Raw genomic sequence first — 16,405 nt, forward strand, 5'->3', positions numbered from 1 at the left:
AAAAAATAATGAGAAATTACATAAGTAATTTTATATTCTGAGTTATTTTATATTCATTATTAATTGCTTAATTAAGCAATTAAAAGTGCTAATTACATACAATTTTAAAAATGCAAATGTTTCATGATTTTCCTTTGGTACATCTTAAAATCAATTAAGCTATAACTGAAAAAAAAAAGTTAAGGAATAGAGGGAAATTGTAGTTCCCTGTGTTGAAACTGAGAAAAAATTAATATCTACATGCATTTGCCCTTTTTGGTCGTAATACTGGGCATGGTTCCATACAATTTGCTGCTAATTTCTACAAAATACTCCGTAGACTTGACTCCAACTAACATGGGCTCCTACACTCTAAAGAAACCCAGAACAATGGAGTACATGCAAACAAGTCTCAAAGCAAATTGATCTGTCCCAAGTCTTAAAACTAAGGACAAATCATATTTATACTCTGATTTCCCATTAAATCTGATAAATTAAAATTTGACTACTTGCCAAGCAGCCTAGAAAGATCTTTACTTACTTGAGAGAAATACAGTGATATCTTCAAAAATTGTTTAAGAAAAATTCAAGAAAATGCAAAACGTGCTTCCTCTGAATATCTAGCAAGTCACGTGCACGGGGTGAAGGACAACACATCTTAGATTTCCATTCTCATGTCAACATATATTTTAATTTCATCTTTGAAAGATTTGAATTCTACCAGCTTTTTGTTATAGTTGCCTTTTGTTATTCAGAGTAACCAAGCTAGTGAGAATTTATTTGTACAATTAAATTCACACATATTGGCTACACCCAATTTGATACAGGTGACTGGGCAACTTATCCTGAGAGTTTTTTTCAATCCACTTCAGATGCTGTAGTTATTGTGTAACATTCATGGGAAATCCTGTTATGGTTACTCAGATGTGTGGCAAAAAAATTGTTGAGAACAGTATTGCTGTTTTATTCATCCACTTTATAGTCAGTCATTTAATCTACAAGCTGCTGAATGAGTTACATTTCCTTTACAGAAGTCCTTTTATTTAACTGTAGTGAAGAAAAGGGTATGGGTAAGCAAGTTTGTTACGGTTATGTCCTAGTAATAGTTCAATGCTGCTTACATTAATATAATTAACCTCTGAAAGATATATGTTAAGCTTTCAGAGGAATAAGCTGTTTATATACAATTTTACAGCAAATTTTATTACAATTACTTCTTTTTTTCATGTTCCCACATTCAGCCAAAGACCTCGATGTCCAAATATCTACTGATGCTTTTCAGAGTCAAAGGGTATTGTGCAGCACAAGCATTTTTCTTGTATGGAAGTTCCAGCCACAGTATATTTAGAAAGGCCACAGTTTTTGATTATTGTAGAAAGTTACATTTTCCCCAGCTTACTTGAGCTAACGCTTCCTGCAGATCATAACATATTGAGAGCAGTGAAGTGCTAGCAATTATTTGTTTTCATTTATTAGCAGCCTAGGCTTTAATGAAACTAAATGACAAGGCATGAATTTTCTCACAGCAATTTCAGGCAGTAAAAAAACCCAAGCAACCCGGAACACAGAACATCTCCGCACCTCCAAAGAACCTATTGTTGAACCATTCATGTGGTTCCAGAACACAATTTTGCATTTGGGCCCCGTAAGGGAGATGACTGGGGTAGCGATGTCAGAGATGTCACCAAATTCTCCATTCGAGCTGTCTGCAAACAGATACCAGCCTTCTTCAGTACACCTGCTCAGAGAGAAAAGTTTTTCTTTATTAAAACAGAACTTTTAATCAAAATAAAATTCTAGTTAAAGTTAAAGTGGTAATGTCTCCTTATACAGATATAGCGTCTTCTGTCTGGGTATCTGGATGCCTTTTAGTTTATCAGTGCGTAGCCTGAATCCCAAAAAGCCCTTGAAAAGGCAGTTAGTATTTTTATATCAGAGATTGGCATGACAAAATACAGAGCTGAAGTCAGCCTTGACCCACAGGATCATATAGGTGAGGGCTGGAGGGCCTCTGGGTGTTGTGCCCCCCACCCTCCTTTCCTCAGGGAAATCAGAAGGTTTAAGCCTGGCTTGAAGTCAAGAAAATCCAAGATACTGAGTGAAATTCTTTCTCCTGAGCTGCTGGGAAAGATGCGGCTGGCTTTGCAGTAAGCATCAGACTCCGAGTGTACAGAAAGTCCAGAAGTGCAGTTTTAGTATTTTGTGTGCCTAAGATTTGGCTCCTGAAAACCTTGCTTTTCAAAATAAAAAACTGATGTTCACCAAAGATAAGATTCTATTCTTTTTAGTGGAGCTGATACACACTCAGTGCTTCTCAAAAGAAAGAACCTTTCCAACAAGGGATTGCAAACCTGATGATGGGAACTACGTTTTTAAAAAGGTCTTGGCATTAGGCTTTCCTCGCTTTTCAGTTTTCCTGTTTGGCCAAGCTCTGAGCAACCGCTCCATAAAGTTGCACCACTGCAACTGTGAGAAAGCAGTGACCGTGCCCAGGAAGCACCGCCAAGGGAAACATGGGGTGCCCAGAGGGTGTTCACAGACTGAAAGTCCTGCTGAATGGGAAGAGTCAGGGCTTCAATGGTAGGGATTTCAAGAACTTTTTTTTTTTTTTTTACCAGCCCCCTCTATAGTTTTTATACTTAGAGCAGTCTAAAGGACTAAAAGACTTTGGTGCCTGTGGTAAGAACTCAGTTTGATGCAGTCTTTGCTGCAGCAGCCCCACAGTATTAAACAAATATTATGAAAGCTAATTTTTCAATGATCAAGTGAAGTTTCTTTGAAATCTTGTAAAAAAATTGTTTCTTTAAAACATTTTATAAAATTTTTAAAAATATCTTCACTATTTATCTAGACACAATTTACAGATTGTGGTGCATAGATTGAACTCGACATGTACTGATCTGTGTGATAAAATAACTATGAATTTGACACATACAGGTTTATCACTGCAAAGTTACAAAAAAACCTAATAGGTTACATTTACCGTATAGAAAAATTTACACTCAATAATCACAAAATACTTTAACACATTAATCAAGGACAGTCATGTACTCTGGAAATCAAGGAGAGACTGAATTACATGTATATTCAGTCACTTTAAGAATAGCATGGTCTATCTACTATAGCACATAATAAAAAGTAGGCTAGAAACATAAAATTTTTCTCTGTACTCACACAGCAATTTCCTCTGAGGATCTGAAGTCTTTTAATTAATTCACTCATCCTTATAATCACGTATACAGTAACTTGTTTCTAACATGACCAGTGACAGATTGATAGACTACAAACAGCCTGATCTTCCTTTTGCCCAGGGCAAAAAAATTCATAGGGTATCTCCTTATTCTTCCTATAACCTGTGGTTGAGCTTAAGAGTATATTTACATGAAAAGAATTTTCCATCTCTTTCTCTTTCTTAATGTTTAAGACCATTAAATCTTTGCTTCATAGGAGAATTAAAACCTAGCAATAGCCATTGACACAAAACAGCCCTTCAAAAATCCATGCGAATCAGTGGCTGGTTCATTGCTTGTTACGCAGAGTACTGCTTCTGCCTCCCCTGGTGTCACACCAGAGAAAAAAAAAAAAAAGATAAAAAAGTCAGTCAAGTGCTGTATCCATGGGAAACTACAGAAAATATTATGGTAGATGAAAATAAAAGACAATTTTGATAGTTATAAAACATTTTGGTGCAGAAATCCCAGGGTATGTCCTGCAGCACAGCTAAGTGTAGTTCTAACGCTTCCGTGGGTCAGAAGTGGGCTGAGCACTTTTACTAGTTATTCAGCCACAGTTCAATCCTGTAAACATTACACGCTTCTCAGAGGTTTCCCAAAACCTTATCTAGCATGCAAGAATGAGAGAATCATTGGATTATTCCCATAATTTCTCTTTAGCTAGCAAAGATGATTCTCAGCTCTAAACTATTAATACATTTGTTTTATTTAAAGTGAAATAGCAAAAGATCCCGTAAAATGAAGGAACTCATGCAGGAAAAGATAACATTCTGCAGAGAGTTTCTTACATGTTAATTGAAGAACATGAAGTGCATATGATTCAGAATTAAAAAATGAAAACTTTTATATACAAAAAAAAAATCAGTGGTGTGTGGGATGGGTCATCTATGCAAATTTGTTTAGGTAGAAATCAAATACATGCAGGAACCTAGTGGTCATAATCAGAGTTAACATTTCTAGTACCACCCATAAAATAGAATTAGCTACTCAGCAGTATTGTAATCTTCCTTTCCTATAGAAGAAACATCCAGTAGTTTATAGCAAAATTTTCTCTTTCTAAGCACATACAAGTAGATATTTTTGAATAAGGAACAATATGTTTTTAAAATAAATCTTAAAATGTGGGGCAAACCTTCATTTGGTGTAGGTCAGACATTTTACAAGTAAAATCGCTGGGGAACTGGTGATAAAGCCAAGAGGAACCAGAGTCAGTCTGGTGGGATACTAGGGGAAGAGTAGTGTTCTGGGGAAATCTGAATCTTCTCCACACTGTTATTTTTCTTTTCATTCAGAAGCAGATGAGAGAAGTGCCACTGTCCTGGCAATTCAGACATCTTTATAACTACTGCATGCATTTACATCATCCTTGAGACAGAAGCATTGATATTTGGAAGTGAACTATTGCAGAAAATAAGAACAAAATAGAGTAAGGTATATGCAAGCCTTAGGGCAATTAGGTAAAAATAATCCCAAAATAAAAAGCTATAGAGCATTTCTGTTAGAACAGAAATTTATTAGGCTTCTCCTAATAAACTGCATATATGGTAAGTGATAATTGAAAACATTGAAAACTACATAGTTACATAGTTTCAAGTGAGTCTGCATTTGGAACATTCATTTATTTCCCTCTTTTCTGCTGAAAAAGCTGTTATTTCGATGTAGCATTTTTTGGTTTCTTTTTTTCTTTGGTGCTGAGTATTCTACCAGAGTCTTGCCTGGTTAAGGTTTGCAAAAACATTTAAAAATTCAGAGTTTACTCTGCTACAGGGAACTCATGCCTTCAGTGGTCCAAGAGTGTCAGCACAATATTTACAATAGCATTCAAGAGGGCTGTAAGAAGCAGAATAATAAAGAGCTCTGAAAAGCAACAGCACTTACAGCCCTCATGCTTCCCAGAGTATTCAGTATTACGTCCAGGCCTCTCAGTGAGACTAGTTTGAAAAGTGGTAGGGTAAAACCATTACTATAATGAAATTCAAACATCCATCTCTTATTTGGCATCTTCCATCAGATATGTCTTTGTCCTGAAGGCAGACCAAAATCACTTCTCTATGTAGATACTACTGGTCCCATAGAGCATCCTAAGAAGGCAAGTGTCACTGCAAGTTTTTCACCTTTGTTTCAGCGTTTCCTCTAATGTTATATTTAAAACCAGCAAACCAGATTAAAGTGCCCTGTATGATACACTTCACAGAGTGCTAGCCATTAAACATGGTGGCAGTATGTGATTACAAGAATATTAAGGACATGTGGGAAAGTAAGGGGAAATGGAAGGATCAGAAGGGGCTGGATAAGTGGGTGTAGAGCATCCTTCTTCACCTTCACTCCTACCATTCAGATTTTTACACTTAAGACTACAACACTGACATACTTCTGACCTATCCATGTTGTTGTTTAAAAGGAAAGCTTTCTTCTACTGTCTGTAGCTGATATTAACTTGCACCATGTTTGTTCACAGAGCAAAAACAATCTGTCTGTCTTGAATTCTTTGAGCTGTCTGGTATAGCAACCCGTGTGGAATTTACAGGTAGATGTACGTTCTATAGAGGGAAGAGTTTGAAGAAAGCAATAAGAAATCACTCTGTTTGCGTATAGTTTACATGCTAGAGTACCTTCTATGGATATATCTTTTGTAGCAGAGCCACTTAACATACATGCAATCGTCTGTTCAGTTTGTCAAGCTGTGACTTCTAAAGTAAAAGATTGCCTAGCCAGCCCACATGTATTTTACAGCAGTAAGTAATATACAGTCAGAAGGTACTCCAAAACTTTCCCTTAGCCTATGTTATCACTCTCCCTTACTCTGCTCAGAATTTGTTCTCCTCCTTACCCCTCATCTTTGTTCTTTGAGTGATCTTGAGCCAAGGTAGTAGTTTCTTCATTGTACGATTAAATCACCTGACCCCTCCTTAAACACCTTTATTTGCTATTCCACAGAAGTACTGCCCTTCTTTGTTTTCTTTTTTATCTTTTTTTTCCAAATGAGACCTCGAGGAGATGAGGGTAACAAGTATAAAACAAGATATTGTTCAACATGTGTAAGAGTGAATAAATCTGGCTTTCAACATAGATCTTATGTAAGTGCTGAAATTCAGCAGAATACTTGCAGGCTCCCCTGCCAGTAGCTGCAAGATCTCAGGCTCATTTGGAAAATTATCTCATGGAAAACCTCTTAGCTGGCAACTACAAAACGTGTCATTAAGATCTTGATATTTACCCTTTGAAAATAATTAATTTTACCTCTATACTGCAAGCATTCCCTGTATAGAGACATTCCTTTGCCAGTGTAATAATCCTAATTAATTTCAGAGGGAAATTCACAACACTTTAATGGATATAAAAAATTCAACATAAGCAACTGAGCTACCTTTCCATACTTGACTTTATTAATACCTTAATTGTAACTATCTTTTAAAAATGTAGTTAGCAAAGAATGGGCATTCATAAAAGAATCTTCACTGTATTTCCCCCTTCAAATCATTCAGGTGAACACAGGGAATTGAATATACTAAATGGGAATTAGTATTGAGGGAAAGATTAAGTGTTAAAAAAAAGTTGTAGGCCTATCAAAAAAATTATGCCCAGTTTAAAGCTGGTAGTGTTATCAATTATTCTCATGTTGTGAATTACTCATTTCACAGGAGTAATTGTCTGTTGTTGTAATGTCTGAAAGTGGATCAAAAATTTATCAGCTAAACTTTCCTGTACAGAAAGTTCAAGCTCTGATTTAATTAGTTGTTGGACATCTCTCAATTTTTAAAGTGTTAATTCATCTATGTGTCTCTTCTACAAATTTTTTGAGAATCCCTGATTAAGCACTTAAATGGACATAAAATACCCTTTACTCATTGTTTTTCGTTTAGTGTGAAAACTAAGTCTGGTTAGAAAACAAACAACTCCATTTCATTAAAGAGTTCTGGTTTCCTTCCAAATCTCAGCAATAATGAGAAAAACAAACAAGCGAAAAAGGAAAACCAGAGAGGGAAATTTCAGTTTGCTTAGGGGGATAAGCATCCCAATGATTAGCACGCCATACTAAAATTTGAAATTCAAAATGCAGCAGCTCCTACATTCCCTTCCATTTTCCTGGATATATGTGTCCATAAATCCTGTGCAGCATCTATATAGCAAATCAGAGTCCCATAGACATGTTGGACCTCTTGCGCATTTAAAGCATTATTCTTCGGCTCCCCAATACCATCTGTCCAGGATTTGCCAAGTCAGTGACCTTTCTATACAGGACCTCTTCTCTGCAGAGAGAAACCCCAATCTAGTGGTCAAAACCCCAGTATGGTACTAGATGACCTCCAAAACAAGCACTGTCTTGACGGAAGGGGAAGAATTGTGGGATACTAGACACATCAGGAAATTGTGGACCATCAAAGCTCAGGTTGATGGTTCGAATCAGACAAGACAGCAGCTTCAGTTTGCATTTATCACATCCCATGCATCCTTTTTCAGGGCAGTGGGGCTGGGGGAGCTCTGTCTCTATCTATTCCCTTTCTTCCGAGAGCATAGGTAACCAGCTGACAAAAGTTTTGCCGAAGTTAACATATTTGCAGAATTTTAGGTTTAGATTAGCTAAGATTTCCTAGTTAGAAAACATTTCATCAAAAGATTTCTGTGAAAATTTTTTAGATTATTGTTTCATTAGTTAAGAGAGAGTTAAATTCTCCCCTATTTCTTCCTAACAACCATATTTATGAGAAAAGATTTATATTGGTGTCATTTTTGTCCCGTACTGTGTCATCAGGGTATAGTATTGGTATTTCAATGCCTTATATATTTGACACAAGATGGTTGTAAACTGTGATACTTTGACCTTTCCACCACGCTAGCTTCATTTTATGTTGAATCCTATTATTTCTTGTTTATATTGTCAGAAAACAGATGATACAAAAGTTCTGCTAAAAAATTTAAGGATGTATAAAACCAAAAGTCTCTATTAAAAATCTTTAAAAAACACGCTAACCTTTCATATTTTCTAGCATTAGCAACAAAGGTTGCAATAGAAACATAAAGCATCCAAAAGTCATCATTATTAGAATATTCCTAAGGAAACAGGCAAAAATACAAGGAAGGCTTAATCTTTGGTTTTGTATGTGTCCATATAGAGTCTAATGTAACTACAATATATTAACTGCAAAATGGGAAAGCCAGGTACACATTGTCGCTATAGCACTGTTTACTTGAAATTTGGCTTTAAAGTGGGAAACTGCTGAAAGGTGGGTAGAAGTGACAGAGAAATATGATAAAGTATTATAGAAATACACTGAGTTATATTTCTGAAAAAAAAAAAAAAAAAAAAAAGGCAGAACCCTAACAGTTTCCCCAACACTGACTGCATCTGGCTGTAAAAATTACAAAAAGATGCTGAAAAATTTCAGAAGTGAAAAAGACTTCAATATTCAAGCACTCATTCAAGAAGAAATTTATCACCTCCTTTATACTCTGGGTAACAGCTACACTGACCATTATGCCCGTTATTTCAGCCAGAAGGCAACATGGGATGTAGGAAGGAGAGGGCAGTCTGTGAACAATGGCCAAGGTTTTACTCAAGATGTATAATGACTGTGAATTTGAATTAAATGCGGCAGAGCACACTTCTTTAGGAAGCTTGAGAAGTCTTACAAAGAGAAAGAAGGAGAATGAGAAAAAAATACCTTGTTTCTTTAGTATCTGTATACACTAGATATTCGGTCTCTGCACCAGAATTAGTTTTACTACTCGTCCTTCTGTAGATAATATGGGATGGTCTGTTATAGATCATAACATATGAACAGATCTTTTACAGCCCCTGTCTTGCAGTGATTCACATATAACATATTCATTGGCTTCAACAGGGTTCTTTCCTTGAATAAAGGATTGCAGCTGTGAGGATATTATTGCAGAAAAAGAATCTATATGCAAAATTAAAATGTCATAAAATGTGTAACTTTCAGTAATCTCAAAGGGCAATAAGAACTCCAATAACCTAATTAATTGTACTGTATCAGAGAAAGATTTTCTCCACTGAACACTTCTAACCACTTAACTATTAATAGGTTTTAAATAGTCAGTAGCTCAAATCTATATTTAACAACTAGAAAGAAAAACAAAAAGGAAGTTTTATTTCTTCAATTAAATTTAAGCATTTCTGTAAATATTTTTAAAAAATTAAAAAGGAATTGAAAGCAAACAGTGATCAGGAAAGCGGATCTTTGGTTACAGCAATATGTGATAAATTTAATTTCAAAAGTGGTAATTCCAAAAATAATGTTCTTTTATTGTGATTTGAAACATATATTTCAGCTAGTAACCTCCCATCCCCATTAATATTTAACATTAATGTGTAATAAACTCAGAATCATAAAAGTAACACGATTCTCATGCCATAACAAAGTAGATGTAAATTTTTTGGAATACTGCTTTGAGAAAGGATATAATAGAGCAATTTCCTATTGCAGAAGCCATCCTCTAGCTGTGTTTACTGACAACTAACTGGAAATTGCTGGATGCCAACAGACCTAGTTGTTGAGCGCTAGAGATAAATTTTTCTATCTTGAGCATCTAAACTTTGGCACACAAATACAGGATCGATCTTCAATGGATAATTCAAACTGAGCAAAAACAAAAGTGCATAATACACTAAAGCAGTAGCAACATAATGAAATATGTAACTGGACACTGTGATTAGAAAGGTGCTCCAAAGAAAATCACCACAAATGTGAGAAGGAACTCTTGCACTAAATCAAAGTGTGTTATACTTATTATCACACTCTAAGAGTCAAAATTCCAAAAGAAACTTGCTATCTTTGACCATGATACAAGTGTAACACGTAAATCTTTGTGTACAATTTGATGTCTTGTTTTACATAATAGATATGAATTCCAGGAAAAAAAATATATGCTGGTAAATTTCACTCACATGCAATGATTAAATTCTTCACAGTTTAATCTATTTTCATTATGAGATCAATCCCATGCTTTAGCGTCCTAATATGCAGAGCTAAGAACCAGTTTGAGTTCATTCTCTTTCTTCATACAAAATTAGGTTTGATTGAATTACGGTTACTTGAAATGAAATACTTATTTGACATCAACCTGCAAATAATTTCTGACCATTAGCTTACTCTTAAAAGTAATCAGTATTTTATGACTACATATTTAAGTTGGACACATAACTAATTTGAACACTTTTCCTCTCCAAGTGGATGGTGCAAAACTTAGAATTACTTTTTCAGCACTTTTCAACCCAAAATTTTTTTTTTCTAAAAAAGAATAATTATATTTGCTTCAGTTTCATTAAACACACAGTACAGGGATTCCTCTTACAAAAATATGAAAAGTACAGTCTTTTGTGTTTAGTTTTTAATGACCGTATTGCTTCAGGTGATACTAATGTGTATTCTTTATATTACTGTGATAGCTGTGTGCACTTACAGATTGTTTTTCCACACACATTCGTCTGAGCTTTGCCACTAACGACATAAGCAGACACTAACAAATGGATTATGACCAAGTCAAAAGATTATATTAACCTGAAGTCTGATAATACTCCAGATTTCATTACTGAAGAAGGCTCATTTCTTGTAAGTGCTGGTGGGGTCACCTGATACTCAAAGTTGAATTTATGGTCCCAGTTCTAAAGCGACAAGAGGAGGGTGGAGAAACCTTATGCACAATGTTACGGTGGGATTCTTCTCAGACTGTACTGCAACCACAAGTAATCGTCACTTTTTTTTTTTTGTTTTTTACTGTGTGGAACCAGAGGAAATATTAGATAGTCTGGGAAAGTGCTTTTAAAATTGGTGTGTGTGAGTGAAAGTATGTGAATTAATAATTCTATAAACATATAAAAATGTGTTGTTTATTTTTACCTTATTTCTCTAGATGCCCTCAAATCTTTATTCTGATGAAATCTACACCCGTTCAACTCAAGAATCACAAGAATTGCACGTATAGAAGCACAATACTCATCAGAGCCTGTGATAGATACACTGTAACATGCTAAATTAACTCCTCTTTACAAGGCTGAAGTATCCCCTTCCTTTCACTTTCCATTGCCTATGGTACTTTCAATTCTATAGTACTTTCTTTCCATTGTCCAAGAATATTAGGAGCATATTCTTAGAGACAGCTGTGGAGCCTACAAGGTTTAATGCTGTGTATTTACTTCACTTTGACTAGAGTTCTTAAGCAAGACCAATAGATAGACACATACATTTGTCTAAAGTACATAATACTATTAAGAACAGATCTATGGAGTGTAAAAGTATCACATAAAGCCCATACTTTTCCTCTATTTCTATGTAAGTGTAACTAACTATAGTACTCTCAGGTATCATATATAATTTCCATGTCTAAAAGGCTCATTTAAATGCACCGTCATTAACTTCAGTGTCTTCAAGCAAATCCTGCTTAAGGAATAGTAGTCAGCACAGCCTGAACAGAATGAGACAGCAAGTTCAGCATAAATATACGGTAGTGAAATATGTCAAACTCTTCAGACACACATCCATACAAAATGATAAATACAGAATTGACATATTGAAGCATTTTTTGTGGTGTATTGCAATGAGACTCGGTTTGTGCTTTCAGGAAGGTGTTCCTTCTTAAGAACTTTTTTTTATCTATTTGATTATAATAATTCTAACAGCTTTTTGTTAATGTCCATCAGTCCTTTAAAATTCATGCCATACATTATAAACATGTTTAAGCTGCTTTTGGGATTATGTCCAAAAAGTAGAGGCTCCGATTACATGATAAAAACTTAGAGATTTATTTTTAAATAAATTCATATGGTAAATCCATTGCTCTATGTGTGCTGTTAATTACTGTATCACTTGCTAAAAGTTCAAAAGAAGCAGAAATCTCCTCTGTAAGGGTTTTGACAAAGAAATTTAAAGTAGAAAGCACATCTAAACTGTGCAGAGTATATTCTGAATAAGGCTTTACACAAGAAACCAGAATTTTATAAACTAATCTTAATTACTTGTTGTAGATTCATCTGGCAGTATTATTCAGTTATGAGAAAAAGAATACAAATGGCGAAGCAGACTTGGTTGGAGTTCAGACTGGAAAATTGGTGCACATTAACTTAAATTCAGTGCTTTAGATTATTTAGGGATATAGTGTAATAACAGCAGAGTAGAGATAAGCGAGGTGTAACCACTCAAGTCCTTGCTTAGCACACCAGGACAATTTTGAGCGCCATGCTGAGTGCCACACTCCCATATTATGGCAATCGGAACCAGTGGTAGCTAAAATTGGGCTGGAGCAGGCATATCAACATCAGCTCTAATCACACCTGAATTGCAGCGCTGACACACAGGTTGTTTTCAGGGGAACGCGCACAATGCTGAATGAACCACAAATGTGATGAAGTGCATCGAATCCTTCTCTCACTAGCTGAGCAGAACAACATTTTTGAAGTAGCAAAAACCGTTAAAAAAAATTAGATTTCTTGCTCAGAAAAGACATGATCACTGCAAGCCCTGTGTTGCGCATTTGCAAATCTCTAAACCCTCTAAACTGTAGGCATGTCCTTTAAAAGTGCACAGATGTGTCTTTAGACCTACACAAAGTGTTGGGTCCTTTAAAAGCAAGAACTGTATCATTGGTTTGAGGCTACCTTAAAATAGCAGAAGGCTAAAATTACAGAGCAGCTGATAACAAAAACTAAAGCCTAATAAACTTAACGTCCAACTAATGAGCCTTTATAGTTGAACAGTAGAGCACCAATTAGTATGTTATTACTGGTCTAATCCCCCTTTCTTTTTTTTTTCTTTGTTCTGTCAGCATCATTGTTCTCAGAGAACCTCTGTTCAAACTCTCTCAAGATTTACCAATGGCATTTAAAAGCATTTGTGGCATACCAACCAACACACAAAGCAAATGGCATCAAAGATGAAAGATTCCATGTTTTGATCATAATACAACAGTCAGTGACTGTTAGTTGGATTTTCTCCATTGGAGACTTTTAGTCGGATGGCTTCTAACTGACACAGGGCTGAGATTAATTCATGGTGTTTCCATGGCTCATCTGAACCTGTCATATTCTGTCATATCTCCATAAATTCTGTGAGGCTGAAGGTAAGAGGAAACAAGAGGAATGAGTTCCTTCCCAAATAACCAAGCTCGAGGTGAAAAAGCCACCAAAATTTCCTATCACAATGGGCATTAGTTTTTATTAGCAATTTTCTGTGTTACAGATTAGTATAAAATAGTGTGTTACTGTAGAAAACTCCTCAGTAACTGTATTTTTTGTAGCATCAAATGTCTAATATCTACAGTCTTGTTTCTTGCCTTATCATTCACCCTGGATATTTACTACCGTGAACAGTAAAGCATTTGATTACCTGTGATGCTTTGTTAATAAACTTAATGAATCACTAACACAAATTACTCCATATTTCACAACCACTTAGAGAACAAGCATATACTAAGCTGCACCTTGTTCAAAAATGCTGCAGAGGAAAACTTGTTTTCTGAACCTCGGTTATCTTAATTCTTATTCTCTCTGAAAAATTCCTAACTAAACAAAAAGAATTCTAGAATAAATTGTCACAGAAAATTTAATTTTCTGTGAATGACCTAGTCCAGACTTTCAACAAGTCCTTAATTATTGGTAGTAATATAAATACAATAATAAACATAAAAAATAGCAATACATTACTTTGGTCTTCCTGGGTATATAGAAAGACTAAATTTCTGGTTTTAGCAAAATTTTTTGCTGAATCACTTTTATAAGAAAATTTGTGCTGGGCTAACTGTAAGCATCTTCCTGTAACTTCTGCATAACAAGTCACTCTAGAGAAGATATTGTCTCCATGTGAGAGTACATGCACTTTTGAGACACATGTAGGATAAACCCCATGAAGAAATCATCTTCCAGCCTTTGAATGAGATATCTGTATATAGCACAGAAGTGTCTCAAGGGCTATATCTAAACATCCCATGGACAAAGCTATCCCAATATTGGGAAAGGATATTAAAAAGTTTGCTTTTGGATACAAAGCGCTCCTCGAAGCAAGAAGATGGCTGCAATGAAGAATGAAGTACTTGCATGAAGTATCGGGGGGACTGAGAGCTCCAGCTGTCTTTTTGGTAGCACAAAAGGCAGCTACTGCAGTGACTGGAGGAGGGATGACCTTGGCTCCTCTCTCATCCTCCCGTTTGCAACTCCGTAGTTTGCCTTTGACTTCCGACTTTGCACCCTTCCTTGTAGGCGCTAGGAGGCTGCTGCAGCAATGATTTTCCCTTGGTTGTTCTTATGGGTTGTTTCACGCCAGTCTCAACATTCCTTGCACAACACTTTCCAGGTCATAGTTGATCAGGTCTCTGACCACTTCCCACAAGCTATTCCTTAACCAGATTTAACTATTTTGGAGACTACCTAGTATTTACCCTGTACTCACAAATGGAATGCTCCTTTTATTATCTCTTCTCTGTCAGGCTCAATGGTACAGATTAAGGATGATTTGCACATGCAATACAGTAGAAATGGGTTTCGGTTTTGGTTATATCAGCTAAGTGAAATGCAGTCAGAAAAAAAGAAGTGCCTTCAAGCAGTTAAATTCAGCTTTCTCCTTTCCAATGTTTTATGAGTAGTGTCCTGTGGGATTATAATTTTTTTTCACCTACTTTGAAGTTCTTAGACTCTCAATTTAAAAACAGTTCTTGACTGATGAAAAAACTGCTGGGCTTAAGTATATTACTTGAAGCCTTTAATTTTTCCTATTTTTTGCTGTGCTAGTGTCTGATAATGATTGAAAAGCAGACACAAAAACAAGACAGATGTATTAAACCTATGGTTATCAAGGGAGCTATTTACACAGCAATAATTATCATGTGAGCTTAGAATTTTAGTTCCACATCCTTTTTTGTTTTGATTCATTAGTTTTGATGACAGATTTGGATATGAATTATCACATCAATTAAGTGCCTACAAAGTTTTCAAATAACAGTTGTACCCAAACATCATTAATAATGTCAAAGAATTTGCTACATCACTAACCAGTTTCTCTAAAATAGAAATAAATTTATGGAGTTACCCATTTGCTGGTGTCTATTCTATACACTTGTTTAAGCCTACACAAATTGATACTTTCATCATTATAGCATTTAGAAACCTAACTGCAATAGAGAATTCCTGTTTGCTAAGTGTAGAAACATGCCATAAGAGCTCTACATTCATATGCGCATAATGGTCTTGTCAGTGCATGATGCCAATGCCGCATAGTTCTTTGCAAAACACATGCCAGCCTTTCTCCAGCTCAAGCCAAGGACTGTCAGGCTGCCACAGCAGACTCCCATGACGACTTCTGTTGCTCCAGCCTTGGGCTTATATACAAACATACAAGCTGCTCTTTCCTCCATTTCTGAAGTCATTACTTTCACTTAATTAATGTAATTACAGCTTCAAAGACTCACACCTCCAACTTACAATTCATCAGCCTACATGTGGCTAGCCCAAATACATATTCTGTGGGAAGCAGACGGTTTGAATCTCCAACTATTCACAGGTATTTCTGATGAAAGAACTCATTGTAAGCTGCACTGTCACCCGCTCTTGCATCAGGATAATCCTGCGTGTTTTATTTTAATTAGCAAACACACAGGATTACAGTATTACAGCTCCTCTCAGCTAACTCCATGGAAATGTGGGGAAAATGGATGAGAAAATAAACCAAAACATTGTAGGGTTTTAATTCAACAAAACTGCTGCTCTGCATCTCCTGCTGTAATTTGGAAGCACCACGCTCCTGTTCTCTTCTACAGGCCCATAAACAAAGGGAATGGGGAAACAGTACAACCAAATTACATCTCATGTGAAACATCACAGCAGCAATACATTTCAGTGTTGCCTGAAAACTGCAATCTCTATGCATCATTTACTTTCTTTTTTTCATCAGTCCTTTTCAATGTACTGCTAGTTGCATTAAACCCTGAAAATATGTTGAAAAACAGTAATACACTTTCAGGTATCGCTGTGCCAATGCAAAACCTGTAGTGGAAAGGCTGTGAGAGGATTTACTAAGCACACATACAGTGCTGGTATCGGCTAATATAGAACAATTAAATAGCAGTCAATGAAAGATTTGACAGCCAATTTAACATAAATAGTTGCTCTTTTTTATGCAATACACTTCCTATATATAATGTAGAGACACTGAAACAATTAGGTAGCACTGTAATTCTTTTTTGCTATT

General features: G+C 35.7%; 1 protein-coding gene across 1 annotated transcript in view; it reads right to left on the reverse strand.

The window, feature by feature from the left end:
- The window catches only part of MALRD1 (MAM and LDL receptor class A domain containing 1), a 269,347-nt gene that overhangs the window by 159,264 nt on the left and 93,678 nt on the right, over nucleotides 1-16,405 (reverse strand). Inside the window, exon 22 of the mRNA XM_074574506.1 lies at nucleotides 1,561-1,717. Coding sequence (XP_074430607.1) covers nucleotides 1,561-1,717 — 157 coding nt within the window. The remainder of the gene's footprint in view (nucleotides 1-1,560; nucleotides 1,718-16,405) is intronic.

The sequence above is a fragment of the Larus michahellis genome, chromosome 2 (genome assembly GCF_964199755.1).
Source record: "Larus michahellis chromosome 2, bLarMic1.1, whole genome shotgun sequence".
In the NCBI taxonomy this organism is placed as follows: Eukaryota; Metazoa; Chordata; class Aves; order Charadriiformes; family Laridae; genus Larus; species Larus michahellis.